We start from the raw sequence: 27695 nt of genomic DNA, 5'->3' as shown, positions 1-27695 counted from the left end.
ATGATAAAACCACTGCTTCTCAGCTAATGATTTTATACCCTTTAAGCCAATTTTCTCATTACAACTTGGGTCTGATAGCATCAATCTCAGGTTTTGCAAAAATTACACAGAATGATGTGTGAAATGGTCAGTTGTGATAAGCACCTGTAAATGATGCTCTTAGGTTAATAATCTCCTTCAATCCTATCATCTCAAGATCCTCTCTTGCTAACTAGATGCTTCATGGCTCAGTTTTTTTGTCTTATTTTTTTTATCACCTCTGTTGCAGAAACCCTGGCAGGATGCCTTCCCTCTTCTCCACAGATGAGAGATGAAGTGACTTTCTCAGTCTCTTTCTCTTGTGATTTTTATTGTATGGTAAGATGGGCATAACAAAAATTCACTGCTTAGCCATTTTATTTTTTTATTTAAAAAAATTTGTTTTAACGTTTATTTTTGAGACAGGGAGAGACAACATGAATGGGGGAGGGTCAGAGAGAGAGGGAGACACACAGAATCTGAAACAGGCTCCAGGCTCTGAGCTGTCAGCACAGAGCCTGATGCGGGGCTCGAACTCACGGACCGCAAGATCATGACTTGAGCCGAAGTCGGATGCTTAACCGACTGAGCCACGCAGGCACCCCACTTAGCCATTTTAAAGTGAACAGTTCATTGACATTAAGTAGCTTCACACTGTTGTGTAACCATCACCACCATCCATCCCTGGAACTTTATGTCCCCAAACTGAAACTCTGTCCCCATTAAACACTAATTCCCCATTTCTCCCTCCCTCAGCCCCTGGCAACCACTATTCTTTATGTCCCTATGAATTTGACCACCCGAGGAACCTCGAAAAACTGGGATCATACAGTATTTCTTTTTGTTGGCTGACTTAACCTCACTTAGCATAATGCCCTCAAGGTTCATCCATGTTGCAGTAGGTGTCAGAACTTCCTTGCTCTTTAGGAATCCTATTTCACTATGGGTATGGACCACATTGTGCTCATTCCTTTGTCAACAGACATTTGAGTTGCTGACTTTACAAAATCTAACTCCTAAGTGGATGGCAGGAGAGTCCAGAAGTGAAATACTTGTATCCTTAAGCTTTCCTTCCAGTTACCACCCCCTCTCTTCAGTTGGAGGGTTGGAGGTCCTCAGTTGGAGGAGGGGAACAGAAGAGAGTCTTGAAAGCCATAAGGTTCAGCAGGAAGAGGAGGATGGGAGTAGAGTTTGGGGAAGGATGAGAGATGCAATGAGTCATGCAGGGAAATGAGATGAGCAAGGACAGAGAGATGACCCAAAACTTGGAAGGAGGCAGAAGAGAATGACTTCAGTATTGTTTTGGGGACCCTGCTGGGCTTGCAGCTTTGGTTGATGGAGTGACTTTACAACTCTGCAGAGGCTGACTTGTGGTGTCTTCCCTGGTGTTTCTGTACTCGTTAATGTTTTGCTTCGACTTTGTCAATTTATTCCACTGAACAAGCACGACTCAAGAGACTGAATCACAAAGCATTCTTTTTGCCTGACTGTTGAAATTTACTCTCAGATGTGAACTCTTCTCCTGTACCTGGTTAAATACTTGTCCTGGGCCATTTCTTTTTCTTTTTTTAATCATTTAATAGTCTCAATAGCGATAACTTAACAACCTAGTCCCATGCCACAAAACTCAATTGAAACTTTAGGCTCTCCTGAACCGTGATATGGAAGCCCTGTGTCCCAAGAATGGATGCACTCAGAAAGGTGGAAGGCAAGGGAGCAGGAAACGTAGTTACTTGATTGACACAGTGACAGATGGAGCATCTGACCACCGGAGCTGGGTGTTTAAAGCCAGCATTCTTGGAATCAGCAGAACCTTCCCATCAATGGAGAAATACCCATTGGAGAATCTACTGGTGAAGACAGATACATGCTTAGCTCATCTGGTGGCTTATTCCTCCCTGAACCCCTATACATCCCATGAGACCAGTAGCTTATGTTGCTTATATTTGTTATATTGGTTTCACACATTATCTACTGTGTAAAATGCCTTACTGTGCTGGGATTGAGCTCATTTCTTCACGCACAATCTACCCACCTCCCTTGTTAAAATTATCATCCTTCTATTGGTGTCTTATAACCATACGCACTACATGTACATCTCTGGGTGGCTGCCTTAAATATTCCTGTAGGAGAGATTTATAAGGTTGTAGGTTGTAGTGATACATATGATGTCAAATATTAGGATTTTAGGTGGTTTCTATCAATAGATCATTCAAATGACGTACATATATATGAGGCAATTCTATCCCGCTAAAGAAACCACTTTTAGATATATAGAGACCTATGGTTTACAAACTTGTATCTCAACCTTTTGGCATGTGTGTACATACGTATACATGCATACGCCTTTTTTAACCTGACACAGAAGGCATTGTATATATACGTGTTGAACTATACACACATTTCTGTGTATACGTATATATCACGAGTGATCTGTTTTCAGTCTATCCACGTAAGTTTACACACACCTATCAATATGGATAGCCTAACAATGAAAAAACAGTGCATTTGGCGTGGGATCTTCATGTAATTTAAAAAATCAAGGCTATTTTGTTAATGGATGCATTTACATATATGGAAGTATAGAAAGGGGATGGTACTTCGTTTCCTGCCAGATTGCCTGTGGGGTGTCGGAAGAAGGGAATGAGACAGGTTGGTGGTCAAAAGGATCTTCACTTTTAGCTGTACATGTAGGTGGAGGGCTATGGATGACTTATAGCACTTTTCTGGGTGCCTGGGGGGTACAGTCCATTAAACATCGAACTCTTCATTTCAGCTCAGGTCATGATCTCCTGGTTCATGGGTTCGAGCTCCACGTCAGGCTCTGTGTTGACAGCACAGAGCCTGCTTGAGATTCTCTCTCTCCCCCTCTTTCTGCCCCTCCCCTGCTCATTCCTGGGTGCATGCTCTCTCCCTGAAACGTTTAATAAAATAGTACTTTTCAAATCCCATCATGAGGCAAGAGAAGAGAAAGAGCCTGAGTTGGGACACCAGCAGCACAAGCAGAAAAGGGGGACCAGGTTATACCACAGGTCGAATGCTCACAGTATGGGCAGCACCTGTCCAAGCCGTGTAGGGAAAAGACCACAATTTCTATAACCCGCATGCTTGCTCTGGGCATGCACTGGGAACACAATCTTTTTGGAGATTTGACAAACTGTCTTAAGATCTAAGATTTTATTGAGTGTCTAAAATGTCCTTGTGAGACAGGATAAGAACTTGACCTTGACAGCCTTTCAGGGCTTGCCCAAGGCCACAAAGCAAATAAAAACCATATACACACACAGTATATGAAGTATCCAAAGTGGGGGGAGGGGGAGGCCATGCAGAAAGATCAGGGTTTACATCTGTGTCTGGAACTGTAATTCCTGGGGACAGAGTAGGCATGAGTAAGGGCTCCAATAACTTTTCTTTGCAGGTCACTTGGGTCAGGAGGAGTCACCAGTCACCTAGAACTGTCAAGGAGGGATTTTCTTCTTCTGCAACTGTCAGAAGTCTCTGGGTTTCCTCATCAAATTCAGTTTTTTGCAGCCTGGTAAGATATAAGAAGAGCTCTGTTGAATTGCTACCTCTTGTTTCTTCTCTGCAGCTCTTCTCTAGCATTTTTTCCCTGGTCAAGCCTAGGAGAACCTGGTGTTGCCTCCCTCCCCACCCCCATGGGACAGACATACCTGTCGGGCAGTGGTGCACTGATAAATGTTTAACACCTGGCTCTTGGCAGGGGGTGGGGGCCTGGAGGGGTTGGGGGGGGGGAGAAAAGCCCTGATTTATAGCACTGCACGTTTCTGAGGTGTAAATTCTCCTACCATGGCCAATACCAATTTTTTTTTCAAATTTTTTAATATTTTTGAGAGACAGAGGGTGAGTGAGGGAGGAGCAGAGACAGAGAGGGAAACACAGAATCTGAAGCAGGCTCCAGGCTCTGAGCCATCAGCACAGAACCCAATGCGGGGCTCGAACCCATGAACCATGAGATCACGACCTGAGCCGAAGTCAGATGCCTAACTGACGGAGCCACCCAGGTTCTCCTATCATGGCCAATTTAAAGCTGCCAACTTGATGTCGCTAAACACAAGAGTAGGAAGAACTGTCCACACAGGGTTATCACCATCTGGTGGCAGCGGTCTCCAGCACATTGCTGGACAGAACAGATGTCCTATCTGATAGAAAGCCCTGACTCCACCTGAACATTGGGGTTTGAAGATGGGAATTCAGGAAGCTAAGGAGCAAGACCAACTACTTTTATTGTTAAAAAGATAAAACAGTAATAGCTTCTGTTATCTGAGTGCCTGGTCCTAGCCTTCTGCTGAGGGCTTTAGGTGAAGCTTTCATTAAAATTTCTCAGGGGCACCTGGGTGGCTCAGTTGGTTGAGGGGCCGACTTTGGCTCAGGTCATGATCTCGCAGTCCGTGAGTTTGAGCCCCGCTTCAGGCTCTGTGCTGACTGCTCAGAGCCTGGAGCCTGTTTCAGATTCCATGTCTCCCTCTCTCTGACCCTCCCCCGTTCATGCTCTGTCTCTTTCTGTCTCAAAAATAAACGTTAAAAAAATAAAATTTCTCAACCGTGGGAGATAGCATTATTGACCCGATTTGTGATGAAGACAAGCAGGCAAAGCAAATTGGCTCAAGGTCACACAGCCATCGAGTGGTAGAGTCAGGATACAGATACCAGTACCGTGGCCCTGGAGCCCCTGCACTTAACACGAGGCAGTCCATTGTGGCTCTGAACTAAATGGGAGGGTTAAGGATGACTGTCTGTGTGTGTTCTTCTGTGGGTACAAATATCTCTGGTGTCTGCTGGTATCTGTTGGCAACCGTCCGGAGCACCTTCACCTCCCTGTTGGAGTGAAGGACATTCTTTCAGGCATCTGTTCGTCTTGACACACAGATCTGTGGGACTGTCCATGGTTGGGGAGGGTGCACGGGATGTGGAAACTCACTTACGTGTTTCCAGCATTTTTATTACATCTGTATTTTCACAGTACCTGTGTCCAATCATTTCCCTCATTTGGCAGAGAACAGACAATCAGGAGAAATGCCTTGCCTGGGGCTACAAGACTCAGCACGGAAAAGCTGGCATAACATGATTTGGAAAAACTATGGAAAATCCAAGTCTTCCCACTGCCTCAAGCACCGCCTTTGGAACCTCTCACAAAAGGTAAGATGAGGATGAACTTTCTAGATGGCAGGCACCTGAAGTTTCTAGACATAGGACTTTGAGGAAATGGACTCATAGCTTCACAAGGTGGAAAAGACAGTAATAGTCTTAGTGTTGGAGTTATACCAGTTTTAGCCCAACATCTCCGAGTCCTTTCTAGAAATGAGTGGCCATGTAAGTACCTACGACTGCCCTGGATTTCAGATACGTTTGAAGAGAGTAGGAGAAATAAATGAGAAAGCGACGCTTAAGGTTCATTATATTGTCACCTAATAGAATAATCTTTGATAAAATAACCTAATACATACATTTTGTATTATATGTATAATTATAGTTTTATAAATATAATTATATAATTATATGAATAATATATATTACATGTGTATAATTTAAATATTTAAATCTATAATTATAAATGTGTGGGTGCCCAGGTAGCTCAGTCAGTTAAGCATCCGACTTTAGCTCAGGTCACGATCTCATGGTTTGTGGGTTTGAGCCCCTTGTCAGCCTCTGTGGTGACAGTTCAGAGCCTGAAGCCTGCTTCGGATTCTGTGTCTCCCTCTCTCTCTGCCCCTCCCCTGCTCACACTGTTTTTCTCTCTCTCAAAAACAAATATACATTAAAAAATGAAAATACATAATTATATACATGTATAATTATACATATAAATTATAAATATGAAATCTAATATATGAAATACATAAATACCTACTTAAATTTTAATATAAGTCTATAACATATAACATGTAGAAGTCTACTTTATACTTTAATTTTATAGCTATAAATATGTTTATGTCTGCATAAATATACAAATTATATGTAGTTTACATTAGATTTTAGTTATAATTTATAAATGTATATTATGTAAGTCATTACATAATATACATTTATAAATTATGTAGACCCTAGGGTCTATATTAGTATAAATGTAAGTCTGATATATCAATAATTATAAATGTAAAAATTTTATATAAGCTTTAATTTTTTTTAATGTTTATTTTTGAGAGAGTGTGTGTGAGCAGGGGAGGGGCAGAGAGAGAGGGAGACACAGAATACAAAGCAGGCTCCAGGCTCTGAGCTGTCAGCACAGAGCCTGATGTGGGGCTCGAACCCATGAACCGCGAAATCATGACCTGAGCCAAAGTTGGATGCTCAACTGACTGAGACACTCAGGCGCCTGGTAGATAAGCTTTACTATAGTAAGCTATACTTTATAATTGTACTGGAACAGTAGCAAGTGCCCCTGTTCATAGGGTATCACCACCCACCAGGTACTGTGCTGAGTTGACGTATCTTTCACTCCCACAATCCCAAGGCAAGGAGCACCATTTGCATTTTGACTGTGGCAGCACCACACCTCGGGTTCCAGTGAATCCTCCCTCACCCGGGCGTGTCCTCACCAGGAGAGCAAACCCCAGCTCACCCTAGAATCTGCAGGGTGCACGCTGGGTGTCTCAGGGCTTCACATAGCACTGCCACTCCGGTGTGGTCCAGGGCGTTTCCTTGCAGGTTCACACTCTGCAGGGTTTTACTGCTGGTGAGGGCGCTAGAGAGGTCCTCACAGCAGGCACTTGTTAACTTGCATGTAGCCAGCCTGCAACCAAGCATACAGGGTGAGAGGTGGTTCATCCAAGTGAGTGGGATGAGGGTGTCACATTTAGCCAAGGTCACCCCTAGCCTCTGAGTATAGTGTGTGACATCTGGTCCCTGACTGGGGGGAGATCATAGAGGGCCACACTGTGTGTTCCTCTTTGATCCCATGCCTGTACAGGGCTTGTGTCTTGGCAGCTCTTTCCAGTCATGGAGGGACCTGTTTCCCTACCCCTGAAAGAGGCTGGCCTCCTGCATGGTCTTGGCTTGTAGGACCCAATGGAAGCAAGGTTATGGGAGTTCTGAGCCACCACGTTGTGCATTTCTTGGTGTCTAGAACCCGAGATGCTGATTGTGTCCCTCCAAAAACTCATGTTGAAGTCCCAACCCTCAGAACCCCCAAATGTGGCTACAGTTGGAGACAGAGTCTCCACAGAGGCCAAGAGGTCAAAATCAAGTTATTAATTACTCCTAATCCACTATGCCTAGTGTCCTTATAAGATGACAAAATTAGGACCACACACAGGGAGAAGACAGCTGTCTACAAGCCAGGGAGAAAGACCTTAGGAGAAACCAGCCCTGCCCAATCCTGAATCTTGGACTTCTGGTCTCCAGATCCATGAGGTGATACATCTCTGTGAAGTGGCCCAGTCCATGGGGCTGTGTTATGGCAGCCCCAGCACACTGTCAAAATGATTGAGAGGACCACCTACATGAGCCAGTCCCCAGGGAACCTTGGACCCCTGAGCCATCGCCAGTGCTCCTTACTTTACGTCTCTAAGTTAGGAGTCATTACTCCAGGACAGCTCATGACTCCGTGTCCCAGTCTGGTTTCCACTTTCCTCCACCTTCCACCCACCGAGACCCAGCCTTGACATTGGGGTCACCCACCCAAGAATCTCTAAGTGACAGCTGGGATGTGCTAGACCTTGACACAGCAGCTTCACACCAGCATCTTCTATGTCATTGTAGCTGATTTGTAGACTTCTCAAGTTCTGATTGCCAGTGAGGACTGAGGCGAGGTCTCGACAGCCATCAGCGGTGATGGAACATTTCACCAAACTGCAAGAGAACAGTGCTGATGTCACTCTTAAGGGTTACTGCATCCACATTTGAGATCAGAAAAAAGACACCAAAGCATTACATGTTCATCCATGCACAAAGGGCATAATGCAGCAGCTCTGCTAAGGCGGTGTCCACTCCCTGTCCCCCCCGCCCCCCACTGCCCCCATGATATACTTGTCCTCAGGCAATATCTGAACACACGTGAATGGGTCTTTTGGGGATCCCTATGCTGGTTGTTCATACCTCTGGATTCTGCTAGGCTTTTAATTTCTAAGACCTTATAACAAGTTATCTTTTTTAAAGGTTTAATGTTTATTTTTGAGAGAGAGACACACACACAAAGCACAAGCGGGGGAGGGGCAGAGAGAGAAGGCGACACAGAATCCAAAGCAGGCTCCAGGCTCTGAGCTGTGAGCACAGAGCCTGATATGGGGCTCAAACTCACGAGCTGTGAGATCATGACCTAAGTGGAAGTTGGACACTTAACCAACTGAGCCACCCAGGCACCCCTATAACACCTTATCTTTAGAGCAAGACCTTCCCACTTCTTATTCATTAGGTGTTTTTGAGGTATCTTTGGCCCCTTGCAAATTCCACATACATTTGGAAATAGGCTTTTCAAGTTCACCACCACCACCACCACCACAAGTATTGCACTTTGGGATTTCATTAAAACTAAAAATCATTCTGTGTAGAATTGACTTTGGATAGTGAGTATTTCAATCCTTGAACATGGACTCTATCTCACATTTCCTGAATTACACTAGCATTTCATGATATTCACTGCAAAGGTTTCACACATACTATATTGGCTTAATTCCCAGATGATTCCTTTTTGATGCTACTGTAAATGGTACTTCTATTTAATTCCATTGGTGTATTGCTTCTTGTTGGCCTATAAGAAATCTTTTTTTGGTAGATTATTTAAAAGAAGCTTGTTAGACTCAATTCTGATTATTTAGTTACAGATTTTTAAAAGATCTATAATATTCTGTCTGCATAGAATTAGGGGCCTGGGGGCACCTGGGTAGCTCAGTTGGTTAAACGTCCAACTTCAGCTTAGGTCACAATCTTGCAGTTTGTGGGTTTGAACCCCACCTCGGGCTCTGTGCTGACAGCTCAGAGCCTGGAGCCTGCTTCAGATTCTGTATGTCCCTCTCTCTCTGCCCCTCCCCCACTTGCACTCTGTCTCTCTCATTCAAAAATAAACATTAAAGAAAAAGGAATCAGGTGTCTTTTCCCTTCTAACATTTTTAAGGATTTACCGTTTTATATTTTTTACCTTATTTCTTTTGCTGACATTTATAGGACAACGTAGATTAGAAGTGATTATAGCCAGCCTTCTTACCTTTTTCTTGATATTAAAGAGAAAGATTTTGTGTCTTCATCGCTAAGCGGATGTTTGCTTCAGATTTCTTGAATGTTTTATCAATTCAAGGAAAGCCCCAATTATTAATTTTCCAAGAGTTATAATAAGTGGATATTGTTTTAACTAAAAGCTTTTTCTGTAGTTTAGAGGATAGTTATTTTATTTTTAATCAGTTTGTATGGTAAGTTACACTGATCTTTTTAATGTTTAACTACCTTCTCTGGATAAACCCAAACTTAGTCCTTATATTCTTTTATTTTTTTAATTAAAAAAAAATTTTTTTTGAGAGCATGTGAGCAGGGGAGGAGCAGAGAGAGGGGGACACAGAATCCGAAGCAGGCTCCAGGCTCTGAGCTGTCAGCACAGAGCCCAACGTGGGGCGCAAACCCATGAACCACGAGATCATGACCTGAGCTGAAGTCGGACGCTCAACCGACTGAGCCACCCAGGCGCCCCTATATTTATTCTTTTAATACATTTCTGGAATCTGTTTGCTCACATACCTTTTAGTGCTTTTGCATTTCATGAATGACATTGGTGTGTACTTTCTTTCTTAGGAGTTTGACGTTATTCTAGCCTTGAAAAAATAGTAGGAAATATTTCTTCTTTTTCCAGTCTTTAAAGAATTTGTGTTAAGACTGGAATTATTTCTCCCTTGAATATCTGGCAGCAGCCATTGATGAAAACTTTCAAGCCTGATTTAATTTCTTCAGTGGTTTAAAACTATTCATTTTTCGGGGAGCCTGAGTGGCTTAGTTGGTTAAGCATTAGACTCTTGATTTCAGCTCAGGTCAAGATCTCACAGTTCATTGAGATTGAGCCCTGCTTAGGGCTCTGCATTAATGGCACAGTGCTTGCTTGGGATTCTCTCTCTCTTCCTTGCTCACTCTCTGCCCCTCCCTCACTTTCATGCATGCACTTTCTCTCTCAAAATAACATTAAAATTTTTTCATTTTTCTAAGTTTGGTCATCCTTAGTATTTTTACTGATTTTTGAAAAAATCTAAATTTTCAAGTTTATTGTATACAGTTGCTCATAATAATCTGATATCTGTATCATCTGCAGTAATGTCTTTTCCCATTCTTTTTTTTTATATGAAATTTATTGTCAAATTGGTTTCCATACAACACCCAGTGCTCATCCCAAAAGGTGCCCTCCTCAATACCCATCACCCACCCTCTCCTCCCTCCCACCCCCCATCAACCCTTAGTTTGTTCTCAGTTCTCAACAGTCTCTTATGCTTTGGCTCTCTCCCACTCTAACCTCTTTTTTTTTTTTTTCCTTCCCCTCCCCCTTGGGCTCCTGTTAAGTTTCTCAGGATCCACATAAGAGTGAAACCATATGGTATCTGTCTTTCTCTGTATGGCTTATTTCACTTAGCATCACACTCTCCAGTTCCATCCACGTTGCTACAAAAGGCCATATTTCATTTTTTCTCATTGCCACGTAGTACTCCATTGTGTATATAAACCACAATTTCTTTATCCATTCATCACTTGATGGACATTTAGGCTCTTTCCATAATTTGGCTATTGTTGAGAGTGCTGCTATGAACATTGGGGTACAAGTGCCCCTATGTATCAGTACTCCTGTGTCCCTTGGATAAATTCCTAGCAGTGCTATTGCTGGGTCATAGGGTAGGTCTATTTTTAATTTTCTGAGGAACCTCCACACTGCTTTCCAGAGCGGCTGCACCAATTTGCATTCCCACCAACAGTGCAAGAGGGTTCCCGTTTCTCCACATCCTCTCCAGCATCTATAGTCTCCTGATTTGTTCATTTTGGCCACTCTGACTGGCGTGAGGTGATACCTGAGTGTGGTTTTGATTTGTATTTCCCTGATAAGGAGCGACGCTGAACATCTTTTCACGTGCCTGTTGGCCATCCGGATGTCTTCTTTAGAGAAGTGTCTATTCATGTTTTCTGCCCATTTCTTCACTGGGTTATTTGCTTTTCGGGTGTGGAGTTTGGTGAGCTCTTTATAGATTTTGGATACTAGCCCTTTGTCCGATATGTCATTTGCAAATATCTTTTCCCATTCTGTTGGTTGCCTTTTAGTTTTGTTGGTTGTTTCCTTTGCTGTGCAGAAGCTTTTTATCTTCATAAGGTCCCAGTAATTCACTTTTGCTTTTAATTCCCTTGCCTTTGGGGATGTGTCGAGTAAGAGATTGCTACGGCTGAGGTCAGAGAGGTCTTTTCCTGCTTTCTCCTCTAAGGTTTTGATGGTTTCCTGTCTCACATTCAGGTCCTTTATCCATTTTGAATTTATTTTTGTGAATGGTGTGAGAAAGTGGTCTAGTTTCAACCTTCTGCATGTTGCTGTCCAGTTCTCCCAGCACCATTTGTTAAAGAGACTGTCTTTTTTCCATTGGATGTTCTTTCCTGCTTTGTCAAAGATTAGTTGGCCATACGTTTGTGGGTCTAGTTCTGGGGTTTCTATTCTATTCCATTGGTCTATGTGTCTGTTTTTGTGCCAATACCATGCAGTCTTGATGATGACAGCTTTGGAGTAGAGGCTAAAGTCTGGGATTGGGATGCCTCCTGCTTTGGTCTTCTTCAAAATTACTTTGGCTATTCGGGGCCTTTTGTGGTTCCATATGAATTTTAGGATTGCTTGTTCTAGTTTCGAGAAGAATGCTGGTGCAATTTTGATTGGGATTGCATTGAATGTGTAGATAGCTTTGGGTAGTATTGACATTTTGACAATATTTATTCTTCCAATCCATGAGCAGGGAATGTCTTTCCATTTCTTTAAATCTTCTTCAGTTACCTTCATAAGCTTTCTATAGTTTTCAGCATACAGATCCTTTACATCTTTGGTTAGATTTATTCCTAGGTATTTTATGCTTCTTGGTGCAATTGTGAATGGGATCAGTTTCTTTATTTGTCTTTCTGTTGCTTCATTGTTAGTGTATAAGAATGCAACTGATTTCTGTACATTGATTTTGTATCCTGCAACTTTGCTGAATTCATGTATCAGTTCTAGCAGACTTTTGGTGGAGTCTATCGGATTTTCCATGTATAATATCATGTCATCTGCCAAAAGCGAAAGCTTGACTTCATCTTTGCCAATTTTGATGCCTTTGATTTCCTTTTGTTGTCTGATTGCTGATGCTAGAACTTCCAGCACTATGTTAAACAACAGTGGTGAGAGTGGGCATCCCTGTCGTGTTCCTGATCTCAGGGAAAAAGCTCTCAGTTTTTCCCCATTGAGGATGATGTTAGCTGTGGGCTTTTCATAAATGGCTTTTATGATCTTTAAGTATGTTCCTTCTATCCCGACTTTCTCAAGGGTTTTTATTAAGAAAGGTGCTGGATTTTGTCAAAGGCCTTTTCTGCATCGATTGACAAGATCATATGGTTTTTCTCTTTTTTTTGTTAATGTGATGTATCACGTTGATTGATTTGCGAATGTTGAACCAGCCCTGCATCCCAGGAATGAATCCCACTTGATCATGGTGAATAATTCTTTTTATATGCCATTGAATTCGATTTGCTAGTATCTTATTGAGAATTTTTGCATCCATATTCATCAGGGATATTGGCCTGTAGTTCTCTTTTTTTACTGGGTCTCTGTCTGGTTTAGGAATCAAAGTAATACTGGCTTCATAGAATGAGTCTGGAAGTTTTCCTTTCCTTTCTATTTCTTGGAATAGCTTGAGAAGGATAGGTATTATCTCTGCTTTAAACGTCTGGTAGAACTCCCCTGGGAAGCCATCTGGTCCTGGACTCTTATTTGTTGGGAGATTCTTGATAACCGATTCAATTTCTTCGCTGGTTATGGGTCTGTTCAAGCTTTCTATTTCCTCCTGATTGAGTTTTGGAAGAGTGTGGGTGTTCAGGAATTTGTCCATTTCTTCCAGGTTGTCCAATTTGTTGGCATATAATTTTTCATAGTATTCCCTGATACTTGTTTGTGTCTCTGAGGGATTGGTTGTAATCATTCCATTTTCATTCATGATTTTATCTATTTGGGTCATCTCCCTTTTCTTTTTGAGAAGCCTGGCTAGAGGTTTGTCAATTTTGTTTATTTTTTCAAAAAACCAACTCTTGGTTTCGTTGATCTGCTCTACAGTTTTTTTAGATTCTATATTGTTTATTTCTGCTCTGATCTTTATTATTTCTCTTCTTCTGCTGGGTTTAGGCTGCCTTTGCTGTTCTGCTTCTATTTCCTTTAGGTGTGCTGTTAGATTTTGTATTTGGGATTTTTCTTGTTTCTTGAGATAGGCCTGGATTGCAATGTATTTTCCTCTCAGGACTGCCTTCGCTGCGTCCCAAAGCATTTGGATTGTTGTATTTTCATTTTCGTTTGTTTCCATATATTTTTTAATTTCTTCTCGAATTGCCTGGTTGACCCACTCATTCGTTAGTAGGGTGTTCTTTAACCTCCATGCTTTTGGAGGTTTTCCAGACTTTTTCCTGTGGTTGATTTCAAGCTTCATAGCGTTGTGGTCTGAAAGTACGCATGGTATGATTTCAAGTCTTGTAAACTTATGAAGGGCTGTTTTGTGACCCAGTATATGATCTATCTTGGAGAATGTTCCATGTGCATTCGAGAAGAAAGTATATTCTGTTGCTTTGGGATGCAGAGTTCTAAATATATCTGTCAAGTCCATCTGATCCAATGTCTCATTCAGGGCCCTTGTTTCTTTATTGACCGTGTGTCTAGATGATCTATCCATTTCTGTAAGTGGGGTGTTAAAGTCCCCTGCAATGACCACATTCTTATCAATAAGGTTGCTTATGTTTATGAGTAATTGTTTTATATATTTGGGCGCTCCGGTATTCGGCGCATAGACATTTATAATTGTTAGCTCTTCCTGATGGATAGACCCTGTCACTGTTATATAATGTCCTTCTTCATCTCTTGTTACAGCCTTTAATTTAAAGTCTAGTTTGTCTGATATAAGGATGGCTACTCCAGCTTTCTTTTGGCTTCCAGTAGCATGATAAATAGATCTCCATCCCCTCACTCTCAATCTAAAGGTGTCCTCAGGTCTAAAATGAGTCTCTTGTAGACAGCAAATAGATGGGTCTTGTTTTTTTATCCATTCTGATACCCTATGTCTTTTGGTTGGCGCATTTAATCCATTTACATTCAGTGTTATTATAGAAAGATATGGGTTTAGAGTCATTGTGATGTCTGTATGTTTCATGCTTGTAGTGATGTCTCTGGTACTTTGTCTCACAGGGTCCCCCTTAGGATCCCTTGTAGGGCTGGTTTAGTGGTGACAAATTCCTTCAGTTTTTGTTTGTTTGGGAAGACCTTTATCTCTCCTTCTATTCTAAATGACAGACTTGCTGGATAAAGGATTCTCGGCTGCATATTTTTTCTGTCTAGCACACTGAAGATCTCGTGCCAATTCTTTCTGGCCTGCCAAGTTTCAAAAGAGAGATCAGTCACGAGTCTTAGAGGTCTCCCTTTATGTGTGAGGGCACGTTTACCCCTTGCTGCTTTCAGAATTTTCTCTTTATCCTTGTATTTTGCCAGTTTCACTATGATATGTCGTGCAGAAGATCGATTCAAGTTACGTCTGAAGGGAGTTCTCTGTGCCTCTTGGATTTCAATGCCTTTTTCCTTCCCCAGTTCAGGGAAGTTCTCAGCTATGATTTCTTCAAGTACCCCTTCAGCACCTTTCCCTCTCTCTTCCTCCTCTGGGATACCAATTATGCGTATATTATTTCTTTTTAGTGTATCACTTAGTTCTCTAATTTTCCCCTCATACTCCTGGATTTTTTATCTCTCTTTTTCTCAGCTTCCTCTTTTTCCATAACTTTATCTTCTAGTTCACCTATTCTCTCCTCTGCCTCTTCAATCCGAGCCGTGGTGGTTTCCATTTTGTTATGCATTTCGTTTAAAGCGTTTTTCAGCTCCTCGTGACTGTTCCTTAGTCCCTTGATCTCTGTAGCAAGAGATTCTCTGCTGTCAGCTATACTGTTTTCAAGCCCAGCGATTAATTTTATGACTATTATTCTAAATTCACTTTCTGTTATATTGTTTAAGTCCTTTTTGATCAGCTCATTAGCTGTTGTTATTTCCTGGAGATTCTTCTGAGGGGAATTCTTCCGCTTGGTCATTTTGGATAGTCCCTGGCATGGTGAGGACCTGCAGGGCACTTCCCCTGTGCTGTGGTGTATAACTGGAGTTGGTGGGCGGAGCCGCAGTCAGACCTGATGTCTTCCCCCAGCCCACCGCTGGGGCCACAGTCAGACTGGTGTGTGCCTTCTCTTCCCCTCTCCTAGGGGCGGGATTCACTGTGGGGTGGGGTGGCCCGTCTGGGCTACTTGCACACTGCCAGGCTTGTGATGCTGGGGATCTGGTGTCTTAGCTGGGGTGGGCAGGCAAGGTGCACAGGGGCAGGAGGGGCAGGCTTAGCTTGCTTCTCCTTAGGTGATCCACTTCAGGAGGGGCCCTGTGGCAGCAGGAGGGAGTCAGATCCGCTGCCGGAGGTTTGGCCCCGCAGAAGCACAGAGTTGGGTGTTTGCGCGGAGCGAGCAAGTTCCCTGGCAGGAACTGGTTCTCTTTGGGACTTTGGCTGGGGGATGGGCGGGGGAGATGGCGCTGGCCAGCGCCTTTGTTCCCCACCAAACTGAGCTCTGTTGTCCGGGGGCTCAGCAGCTCTTCTTCCCTTTGTCCTCCAGCCTTCCCGCTTTCTGAGCAGAGCTGTTAACTTATGACCTCCCAGACGCTAAGTCGCGCTTGCTGTCGGAACACAGTCCGTCAGGCCCCTCCGCTTTTTGCAAGCCAGACTCGGGGGCTCTGCTTGGCCGGCGAGCCGCCCCTCCGCCCCGGCTCCCTCCCGCCGGTCCGTGGAGCGCGCACCGCCTCGCCGCCCTTCCTACCCTCCTCCGTGGGCCTCTCGTCTGCGCTTGGCTCTGGTGACTCCGTTCTGCTAATCCTCTGGCAGTTTTCTGGGTTATTTAGGCAGGTGTAGGTGGAATCTAAGTTATCAGCAGGACGCGCGGTGAGCCCAGCATCCTCCTACGCCGCCATCTTCCCTGACCTCGCTTTTCCCATTCTTGATACAGAGCAGTGCTGTTCAATATGGTACCCACCAGGGATGTGTTTTTTATTCAGGGTTTATCCTAATTTCTACTCTGATCTCTTCTTTGTTTTATGGATGATGAATGTGAAGTAATTACATTCACCTCCTAAGAATTTGAGTTCAATGGAATAGGACATTAGTTTAAAAAAAACAGCAGGATGCAAATAATGGATTGATGCTTTCTTTTTCAAATTCTGTTTTGTCTGTTGGATACAGCTTCAACATGTTCATGGCATATTGTTTGTCTTTTCCGTCTTCCAAATTTTTCTCATCAAACTTGAGATGAAATTTCGATAACAGAAAATCATCTTAAAGTGAACATTTAGTGGCATTTTCAGTGTAACGTGCCATCACAGCTTCCTTACATTTTAATAGGTCACTTAAAAACATCACTTTTTTTTTTTTTTAATCCAGTATGACAAGGGTACCTGGGTGGCTTAGTCGGTTAAGTGTCTGACTTCAGCTCAGGTCATGATCCCACAGTTTGTGAGTTCTTGTGAGTTTGAGCCCTGGGTTGGGCTCTGTGCTGACAGCTCAGAGCCTGGAGCCTCCTTCAGATTCTGTGGCTCCCTCTCTCCCTGTGCCTCTCCCACTAGTGCTCTGTCACTCTCTCTCTCAAAAATAGACATTAAAAATAACTTTTTAAAATAAAAATCCTGTATGACAACCTTTCTTGTGGCCAAAATACTTAATTTTTTATATTTACTTATATTTTAGATCTACGTCTTACATTTTATATTAGTCTCTTGATTAGGTATTTTTTATCATTCCATCTTCTCTGCTTATTTGGGCGTCAGCAATACTTTGTTTTTTTTTTAATGTTCTATAGAAATTTCTGTGTCCACATTTAACCCATCAACATATTAAGTTAATCAACACCTTTACCCTCTTTGTGGACTTTAGGACATCAACTTACATTTTATATTACTGCTGTTATACATTTAAATTGTTCTCCTTTAGGATTTAATAATTGTATCTCTTTTGTTAGTCCATATTTTGCTTGGATTGATCTACAGATTCACCACTTTTTCTATCTGGAATATTTTACCTTCTCTTTGAGGGATGTTCTTTACAATTGCCTTGAATGACACTTAGGTTTTTGTTCTCTTTCCTAATGATTTTTGTTTGTTATAAAACGTAAGGTTGACAGTTTCTCCCCAGCATGGCAAAGATCCCCCTGCACTGCCTTTTTCCATGGTTAGTCTTCATCCACTCTGTGCTTCCTTTAGATATGATGGCTTCCCCCAGCCCCAAGCATTGAGGTTTTAGGACACTACCTGCATATTTGGTGTTCTGCAGATTCTCCAGTATGTATCCTACTAGAGGCTGATGTGGATGATTGGATCTGTAGATCAGAACCTTTCATCAGTTGCTTTTCCATCGGGAAAACTGTGAGCCATTACTTCATAAAATAGGTTGTCTGTCTGGGATTCACATTACTTGGGCTAGAACATCTTGTTCTTCTAGGCCCCCAGTCTCTCCTATTTTACATCTTTTTCTCCTCTTCACACCGTCTTAATTATGACCTGGCTTCTGTTTTACTGATTCTCTTCAATTATGTCTAACCTATTGAATGTCTTAAGCTTTTGGTATTTACGATTTCTAGATGTTTATGGCTTTCCCCCCTCTAAGATATTGCAACTTTTAAAAAAGTTGTTTATTTTGAGAGAGAGAGCCCATGTGAGTGGGGGCAAGGGAGAGAGAGAATCCCAAGCAGGCTCCTTGCTGTTGGCACATAGCATGATGCAAGGCTTGCTCTCACAAACTGTGAGATCATGACCTGAGCCAAAATCAAGAGTCAGATGCTTAATGGACTGAGTCACCCAGGTTCCCCCCTTTTTCTTTTTCTTGAAACATAGTAAATGCAGTTATTTTATATGTAGGTCTGATTTGAAGGGGTATATGCACCCTAATGTTTATGGCAGCATTGTCAACAAACTGTGGATAGAGTCCAAGTATCCATCAAGTGATGAACGGATAAAGAACACACACACACACACACACACACACAGGAATATTGCTTAGGCATCAAAAAGAATGAAATCTTGTCATTTGCAATGACTTGGATGGAGTTAGAAGGTATTATGCTAAGTGAGATAAGGCAGGCAGAGAATGACAGATAACGTGATTTCACTCACATGTGGAATTTAAGAAAACAGATGAACATATGGAAGGCAGGCGGAAGAGAAGAGAGGGGAACAAACCATGAGAGACTCTTAACAATAGAGAACATACTGAGGGTTGATGGAGGGAGGTGGTAGGGGATGGGCTATGGGTATTTAGGAAGGCAGGTGGTGTGATAAGCATTGGGTGTTACAGGACTCCTTTCTCCCAGTAACCAACTGAACAAGGAATACAAAATTCTGAACTGAGATATCTTGATGTATTACGTAAAAAGAATTGTGTCTAGGGGCGCCTGGGTGGCGCAGTCGGTTACGCATCCGACTTCAGCCAGGTCACGATCTCGCGGTCCGTGAGTTCGAGCCCCGCGTCGGGCTCTGGGCTGATGGCTCAGAGCCTGGAGCCTGTTTCCAATTCTGTGTCTCCCTCTCTCTCTGCCCCTCGCCTGTTCATGCTCTGTCTCTCTCTGTTCCGAAAATAAATAAACGTTGAAAAAAAAAATTTTAAATAAAAAAAAAAAAAAGAATTGTGTCTAATCCACATCTCTTGATTTCTCAGGGAAAGAGACACTTGATGAGGTAATGCTGTCCCTCTTGGTAACTCCACCACCACAAGGTTACCCAAATATTTCTCCATTTTATAACATCAAATTAAATCTTTTCATTATCTCCTTTACTGTTAAATTTACTGCCCTGATTCCTTCCTCAGGTGTTCCTTGTGTTATCCATGTGTGTCCCACTCCTGTTATCAGGCCTCCCATTGCCATGTTAGATCTACCTACCTGAGATTTCCACCCCAGGATCCCTGTTCATCTGGTGCAACTCATGTCAAGCATCCAACCCAAGACCATCCCTCAGCCCCCAGTCATAATTAGGTTATTTCCCTCAGCCTATATGTCTACCCTGCTGAATGACTAGCTACAACACCCTAAATCTGTGACACAAGGAGGAGGTAAGGTTTGCTCACCTCAACATTTCCACAAGAGTCTGAGTCAGGTCATTTCTAAACTTTACATTCTGAGGAACAGACCCTATGGCTCTCCTCAATTCCAGATAGATTCTGAGCAATCCAAGCGTTCCTCAAGAACACCTACCACAGTGACCACAGGTGGCAGCCTGGCTGCTTCAAGGCCTCACAGAGAAGTTTCAAGTTTTCATATTTCAGGACGTTGGCGCTGAGGTCTAGATGGGTCAAGCTTTTGTTATACAGAAGAACGTTGTAGAGGTATTTCCAGGAGTGTTCAGTGAGGTAACAGTAACCTAATCTGTGGAGACAAACATGGGAGGAAAGGAGGGAAGGACTGACACCTCACAGAACTTTAACTCCACGTTAAAAGTAGGAGTCCTGTAATTTTCCATATACAGTCCTTAATGAAGCAATGAACCTGTGGCTTATCTGAAAATACCTCTCTTTGAGTTTCCTTCCTCACATGATACATGAATTAGAAAATAAAACTGATAAAGTAATGCTGAGGGAAAACTATGGCACAATGAATACTCGAGAAGAATGTAGAAAATGTTGGTTTTAACTCTACATCTGATATTGTCCTTGGACAAGGCATTTACCTTATGACACTCTTCTCTCATGGACTGAGGAAGTGCATTGAATTACCTTATGTATAAAATCCTCTTTCTTTTTCAATTCTGTTACTCTTTAAAATCCTAAGTTCATGGCTTTCAACAAGATGCATGTTAACCTGGGAAATATTGTAAGGTACCGTAAAGTAAAGCAGGGGTTGCAAACTCGTGTCGACTGAACCACACATAGCCAATAGACTTAAATTTTCTGGCACTTTTATATTTAAATTTTAGTTGCTAACCTTTAAACATGAACAAAATTTTATGTAAAAAATCCAGGTTTTCAACTTATGAATATCATTTTTTTCAATTAAAAAGTGAATTTTAGTTTTAAACTTTCACAATTTAGTGGCTGTACAATATTGTTACTATGGTAAAAATATTCTTTAATGAAGATTACTCTAACATTTCATAGGATTTAAATATTTTGCTATGTTCGGGGTGCCTGGGTGGCGCAGTCGGTTAAGCGTCCGACTTCAGCCAGGTCACGATCTCGCGGTCCGTGAGTTCGAGCCCCGCGTCGGGCTCTGGGCTGATGGCTCGGAGCCTGGAGCCTGTTTCCGATTCTGTGTCTCCCTCTCTCTCTGCCCCTCCCCCGTTCATGCTCTGTCTCTCTCTGTCCCAAAAATAAATAAAAAACGTTGAAAAAAAAATTAAAAAAAAAAATATTTTGCTATGTTTAAGTGTCTTATTTTCAACCCTGGCAAACATTGACAACTAAAAATTTTCTACTTAGAGAAGTTGTCATGTTCTTTATTTACCATGAATCAAAAAAAAATGCAAGTTAATATGCTGATGCTGAATATACTTGTACTTTAGATACTTAACCCTATAAGTAAAATAACTCATTTTAAATCCAACAAATTCAGGAAAAATATGTAGCTTGTTTGTAAGATCTCACTCAATATTAATGTTGTATCAACTACTTCTAAGTTTTTTATATCCGTATATTTATTTCAATATAAGCAATCATTTCCATGTGGTCTTCTTCCCAAATGTTTCTATTTATATTTTATCCTGATTTCTTTTATTGAGGCATAATTCAAAGACAGCCTAGTGTATTTTTACAGTATTATATATTTAAGGTGTATAGTTTAGGTACACCCATTGCCATTGGATGATGGAACATATCCATCAACTCCAAAACTTTCCTCATGCCCCTCTGTCATCTGTCCCTCCTCGTGACCCATCTGCCCCACACTTAGGCAGTCACTGATCTGCTTTGTGTCTCTATAGATTAGTTTGCATTTTTGAGTTTTATCGTATAATGTGTATTCTTCCTTTCTAGATTCCCCTGGATTTTCTACACCAACGTTCATGTTGCTTAAGAATAAAGACAGTTTTACTTTACTTTTTCCAGTCTGGATTCTTTAGCTATGTTCTGGGAAATTGTGAAACTACCTGAGAACAATTTTCTAAGCATTTTCACCAAGACTAGGGTTTAGTTTACAGGTAATCATATCCCCCTCCCAAGGGGAGACTATTCTGAACACTCTACCTGATGCCTTGTGAATGAGAACTATGCCCTAGTCTGTGTGAGGACCAGGTCCAGCACCCTCACATCCTCTCAGGGTGGTCCTTCCATGAGAAAAGGAAAGGTAGTTTTCTCTCATGTTTATGTGAGCCATAACCCTGCTGTGTGCTTGAGAGGGTGTCTTTCGGACTTTGACATTTTCTAGATGCTTTGGTGTGCTGTCCTGTGACCTCCCACAAACTTCCTAGACTCTCAGCCAACATCTCCCCAAACCCTGTAGTCTGCCATGCTCCATGTGAGTTCTCTCTTCCTGAACAGTATCCTGGAAACTTTCTGCATAGTCAGCTGGGACAATTATAAGACTCCCCCTGTTTGTCTCCTGTCTCTCAGGAATCCATGTCCTTCATTGTGTGATGTCTAGAAAATATTGTTTCACTTATTTGGTTATTTTTGGTTGTTTTCAGGGGGAGATTAAATCCAGTCCCTGTTTTTCCATTTTGACTAGAAGTGATGGCCTCTAACTGGCTTGATTTATTCTCAGAGTACTCTTATTCTCACATAGGTCACATTTTTACAAACCCAGAAGTGTAAACAGAGAAACGTTTCTCTCCCACCTTCCAGTTCTGTTCCCCACAGTCTATATCATATCACTAAGGATATTTGCATATAAAAAAACAGACCCAAATGCATATGTATTTTCCCACCTCCCCTTTCTTACCAGTATTATCATAAACTGAAGATAGATGTGGAACTTTATTCAATGAAGCCAATGCCCCCAAGGTCATCTTGCTCCGCTGTGGCCCTTAGCAAGGACCATAGGTGAGAGCTCACTGTACATACTAGTAACAGGTAAACAGTAGGGAGTAAGGAAGTATCCGAGTGTTGTAGTTACTTTCACCCAGTCTAATATTGTGTATGCTCTGTATGTGCTCTGCATAACCTCAACTTTCATAATACTTCTAGGACAGCATTTTTCCCTCCTCCTGTTTACAGAGGAGCAATTTGAACCCAAGAGAAGTTAGGTAACTTGGCTCAAGATGACAAGGGTTAAGTGGTAAATCCAGGGGTAGAGCTCAAGTTCTCCTGAATCCTCAGCTTAGGCTTTCAAATCTCTGCAGTGGTGCCTCCATCACTGGGTAGGATTTTAGACAACTGGCCCAAGTTCAAACTAACCACTGCCATGGTTCTCCACAGTGGACCCTCCCAATGTGCACTTACATCAAGCCCTCTAGACCACAGTCAGGGCGCTGCAAGGCCTCACACAGCAGGGGCATCCCTTGGTCCAGGTAGTTGTAGGATACATTAAGAAGCTTCAGCTTCTTGCTGCTGTTTAGGACACAGGTAAAGGCTTCACAATCATCTGCTGAAAGGTGACAATTTGCCAGCCTGTAGGAAAAAGAAGAGGTCACATTTTGTTGGTTTCTTTCTCTGATCCATTCCCCTGGTTAATCCTGTACAAGTCAGGAAGAACATATTCGCTCTGCTTTGGCACCTCATGGGACCCCGTTCTTGATCCTGGTAACTCTCGGGATTTGAGGAGTCACTAGAGACACAGGCTTATTATCCATGTACGACCTAGGGAACTGCTACAAACACATCACATGATCTATGAGGCCCCATCCTATTCCTATATCCTTGTGTCCAGCCATGTTGGCCATTTTCAGTTGCCTTACCCACATTAGGAGCTACTCAAGGTAGTCATTCATGTTTGCTGCTCTCCACATGTCCCCCCAAATCTTCTGACCCACTTAGGGTTTTTGCACTTGTGCACCTTGTTGGAATGCTCTTTGCCTGGTCTTTAGTTTGATCTTCATCTTTCAGGTCTCTGCTCGAGCAACACCTCTTCAGAGGACATTCTGTTGAAGATGACTTCAACTGGAATTCTATAGCACTCATCAATTGGTAGCTTGAGTAGGTGGAGGCTGCCAGTAATTATGGTTTTCTATTACCTCAGCCACTCTCCCTCTGGCTGCCACAGAAAAGGTATAAACTAGGTCCAGAGGTAATAGAATAAAGATGTAAACAATTAGTTGTTAAGAAATGAAAATGTAATTGGCAAGTTACCAAGTCTGTGGCTCCTAAAATTTTTCTAAGATGATTCTGTGCCAAAGCTTGGTTTAAAAAAGTTGTTTCTAGCATTAGGGTATTATTTTCAAGGATTAAAAAAAGGGGGGGTTGACTTACTGTACTCTACCTACAAACAATAACTCAAAATGGATCATAGAATTAAATGTAAGAGTTGAAACTCTTAGAAGAAAACATGGCAGTAAATTTTCATCGCCTTGGGTTGGGCAATGGTTTCTTAGATAGGACACCGAAAGCACAAGAGGCAGAAGAAAAATACCTTTCAACATAAAAAAAATGGAACAGAATAAAAAGCCCAGAAGTAAACCAACACTTATATAGTCAATTAGTCTATGACAGAGGAGGCAAGAATACATAATGGGGATAATACAGTCTCTTCAACAAACAGAAAGTGGTCCAGTTTGTCCAGCATTAATACCATACACAAAACCAAAATGAATTAAATGCCTGATGTGAAACCATAAAACTCCTAGAAGAAAACATAGGCAGTAATCTCTTTGACATTGGCCTTAATGACATTTTTCTAGATAGGTCTTCCCAGGCAAGAGAAACAAAAGCAAAATTAAACTATTGAGACTACATCAAACCAAAAAGCTTTTGCATAGCAAGAAAACCAACAAAATGACAAGGCGACCTACTGAATGGGAGATATTTGCAAATGACAACCCCTTATGGGATATAATATCCAAAATCTGTAAAAAAAACTCACACAACTCAACACCAAAGAAACACTTCTCCAAAGAAGACATCCAGATGGCCAATAGACACATGAAAAGATGCTCAACATCACTCATCATCAGAGAAATACAAATCAAAACCACAATGAGATACCACCCCATACCTGTCAGAATGGCTAGTATCAAAACAACAAAAAATAAGTGTTGGTGAGGCTGTGGAGAAAATGGAACATTTATCCACTATTAGTGGGAATGTAAACTGGTGCAGCCACTATGGAAAACAGTTTGGAGTTTCCTCAAAATATTAAAAATAGAATTTCCATACCACCCAGTAATTTCACTACTAGGTATTCAAATTAGAAACAAAAACACTAATTTAAAAGATATGCAGCACCCCTAAAACATTATTTACAACAGCCAAGATATGGAAGCAACCCAATTATCCATACATAGATGAATGGATAAACAAGAGTGGTACACACACGCACACTGGAATATTACTTGGCCATAAAAAAGAAATCTTGCCATTTGCAACAACATGGATGGACCTGGAGGGTATAGTACTATGTGAAATAAGTCAGAGAAAGACAAATACCATATGATTTCACTAATATGTGGAACTTAAGAAACAAATGGACAAAGAAAAAGATACCACCACCACCAACACCAGACCTAAATACAGAGAACAGACTGGTTGCCAGAGGGGAAGTGGGGATGGAGGGATGAACAAAATAGATAAAGGGTCTTAAGAGGTATAAACTTCCAGTTATAAAATAAAGTCATGGAAATGTAAGTACAGCATAGGGAATATAGTCAATAATATTGTTGTAGCCTTGTAGTGTGACAGAGGGTAACTATACTTGTCATGGTGAGCATTTTGTAATGTATGTAATTGTTGAATCATTATGTTGTTCACCTGAAATTAAATATGTGAACTATATATACTTCAATTAAATATAAAGACATATAGAAAAACTAAAATTTTTTTTTAAAAATTGTGTTTCAAAGGACACCATTAAAAAAGTGAAAAGAGGGGTGCCTGGGTGGCTCAGTTGGTTAAGCATCTGACTCTTGATCTCAGCTCAGGTCATGATCTCATGGTTGGTGGGATCAAACCCCTCATTGGGCTCTGAGCTGCCAGTGCAGAGCCTGCTTGGGATTCTCTCTCCCCTTCTCTCTCTGCTCCTCCCTTGCTTGTGCTGGCATGCTCTCTCTTTCAAAATAAATAAACATAGTTTTAAAATTCAAGTGAAAAGATAAATGAAATTAAGAGTACATTTATCTTAAGCACTGAGAAATGGATAGAATTGTTGAATCATTATATTGTACATATGAAACTAATATAACACTGATTATAAAAAATTGAAAAGACAATTCATAGAATGGGAGAAAAAATTTGTGAATTATGTATCTTGCACATAACTTGTATTACAACTCACCACATAAAAAGACCAACAAACCAATTAAAAATGTGCAAAGGACTTGAATAGACATGTCTCCCAAGACATACAATTGCCAACAATCACATGAAAAGATTTAACATTATTAGTCATTCAGAAAATTCAAACCAAAACCAGAATAAGATGCCACATCAAACCTGCTGGATGGCTACAATAAAAATAATGGAAGGTAAGTATTTGTAAGGATATGGAGAAATTAGAACCCTCATACATTTCTGGTAGGAATGTAAAATTGTCCAGCCACTGTAGAAAACACTGTGGTGGTTGTTAACAAAATGTTAACATGAAATTATGACTCATTTCCACTCCTAATTATATACCCAAGAAATTGAAAACAGGTGTTTAAACACTAATATTCATAGCAACACTATTCACAACAGCCAAAGGTGTCAATAACCTAAACACACATCAACAGACGGGTAAACAAAATGTAGTATATCCACACAATGGGATATCATTCAGCCATAAAAAGGAAAGAAATACTGGTACAGAACATGATTTAGATGAACTTGACAACATTTTACTAAGTAAAGGAAGCCACTCACAGAAGACCACATATTGTATGATTTAATTTAAATGAGAAATCCAGAATAGGCAAATTCATTGAGACTGAAAAGTTAGTGGTTGCCAGGGCAACAAGGCAATGGGGAGTGAGTGCTAATAGGTATGGAGTTTGTTTTCAAGGTTCTAAAATCAGATCGTTGTGATGGTTGCATACTCTTGTCAGTATAGACTAAGACCACTTGGTATATTCTTAATATGGAGGGGGTGAGTTTTATGGTTATGTGGATTGTATCGTGATAAAGCTGTTATTAACAAATGGGTTTGGGTCTTTGTGTATTTGGTTGATGGGCAACTAGAGAAAGCATTTGAAAATGTGGGTACTATTTGTAGCAACATGGATGGAACTGGAGAGTGTTATGCTAAGTGAAATAAGCCATACAGAGAAAGACAGATACCATATGGTTTCACTCGTATGTGGATCCTGAGAAACTTAACAGAAACCCATGGGGGAGGGGAAGGAAAAAGAAAAAAGAGGTTAGAGTGGGAGAGAGCCAAAGCATAAGAGACTGTTGAGAACTGAGAACAAACTAAGGGTTGATGGGGGGTGGGAGGGAGGAGAGGGTGGGTGATGGGTATTGAGGAGGGCACCTTTTGGGATGAGCACTGGGTGTTGTATGGCAACCAATTTGACAATAAATTTCATATATAAATTTAAAAAAAAAACTGAGAACAAACTGAGGGTTGATGGGGAGTGGGAGGGAGGGGAGGGTGAGTGATGGGTATTGAGGAGGGCACCTTTTGGGATGAGCACTGGGTGTTGTATGGAAACCAATTTGACAATAAACTTCATATATTGAAAAAAATAAATAGAAACACACTAAAAAAAATGTGGGTACTACAGAAGGTCAAGAGAGGTTAAGTATTGGAATCATTACTTGATTGAAAACAATTCTTGAAGTATCATATACACACAGAAAAGTACATAAGTGCTAAGTGTTGGCCAATGAATGGTCACGAACTGAACACACTTGTGTTACTAGTATCCAGGTCAAGAAACAGCATATCTATCACCTCCTGTCGCTATCCTAACCTCTAATACCATGTCTTGCCCATCTTTTAACTTTATATAAAATCATATAATCTAGTCTCAAGTTTGGCTTGAGATTCATCCAAACTGTTGCTTATACTTGTAGATTCATTCTCAGGGAATGAGAATTCTTTTATTTAACTTACTGTTAGTAGATATTTCCATTTTTCAGGTATTATGGATACTTGCCATGTATGTTTTTTAGTAACTTTTTTTCAGCAAACTTATACATCAACTCCGTTGAATGTACACCTAGAAGTGGAATTTTAGTAATACAGAATGCCAGAACCTATGAAAGCCAAATACAGGCAAATGTTTTGCAAAGTGGTTGTACCATATTCTAACCTCCATATTCTATCCTCAAACGCACAGGAGATTATGTTTGTGTATGAACAATAGAAAAGGGGATGAAAGTAGACAGGTAAAAAAAAGTATATAATCCCCTCTGGGATCACATCAGTGATCC

The 27695-nt window shown here is 41.3% G+C and overlaps 2 protein-coding genes across 5 annotated transcripts in view; one reads left to right on the top strand and one right to left on the bottom strand.

Annotated features, from left to right (window-relative positions):
• Window positions 1-5765, top strand: part of NLRP13 (NLR family pyrin domain containing 13) — a 112831-nt gene extending 107066 nt beyond the window's left edge. For 3 of the 4 annotated variants that reach the window (XR_015245074.1, XR_015245073.1, XR_015245071.1), the window contains 3 exons: window positions 269-357; window positions 3437-3553; window positions 5000-5765. The gene's annotated coding sequence lies outside the window, so the exon portion shown is untranslated. The remainder of the gene's footprint in view (window positions 1-268; window positions 358-3436; window positions 3554-4999) is intronic. The other variant, XR_015245072.1, reaches the window with a different exon arrangement.
• Window positions 3334-27695, bottom strand: part of NLRP4 (NLR family pyrin domain containing 4) — a 36378-nt gene continuing 12016 nt past the window's right edge. Inside the window, exons 5-9 of the mRNA XM_025914453.2 lie at window positions 22635-22802; window positions 19459-19629; window positions 7657-7827; window positions 6599-6769; window positions 3334-3550 (exon numbers count right to left, since the gene is read on the bottom strand). Coding sequence (XP_025770238.1) covers window positions 3457-3550; window positions 6599-6769; window positions 7657-7827; window positions 19459-19629; window positions 22635-22802 — 775 coding nt within the window. The 3' untranslated portion in view covers window positions 3334-3456. The remainder of the gene's footprint in view (window positions 3551-6598; window positions 6770-7656; window positions 7828-19458; window positions 19630-22634; window positions 22803-27695) is intronic.

This window comes from Puma concolor, chromosome E2 (assembly GCF_028749965.1).
Source record: "Puma concolor isolate L17-30 chromosome E2, mPumCon1.1.hap2, whole genome shotgun sequence".
Taxonomy (NCBI): domain Eukaryota; kingdom Metazoa; phylum Chordata; class Mammalia; order Carnivora; family Felidae; genus Puma; species Puma concolor.
This window is presented reverse-complemented; position numbering and strand designations above follow the sequence as displayed.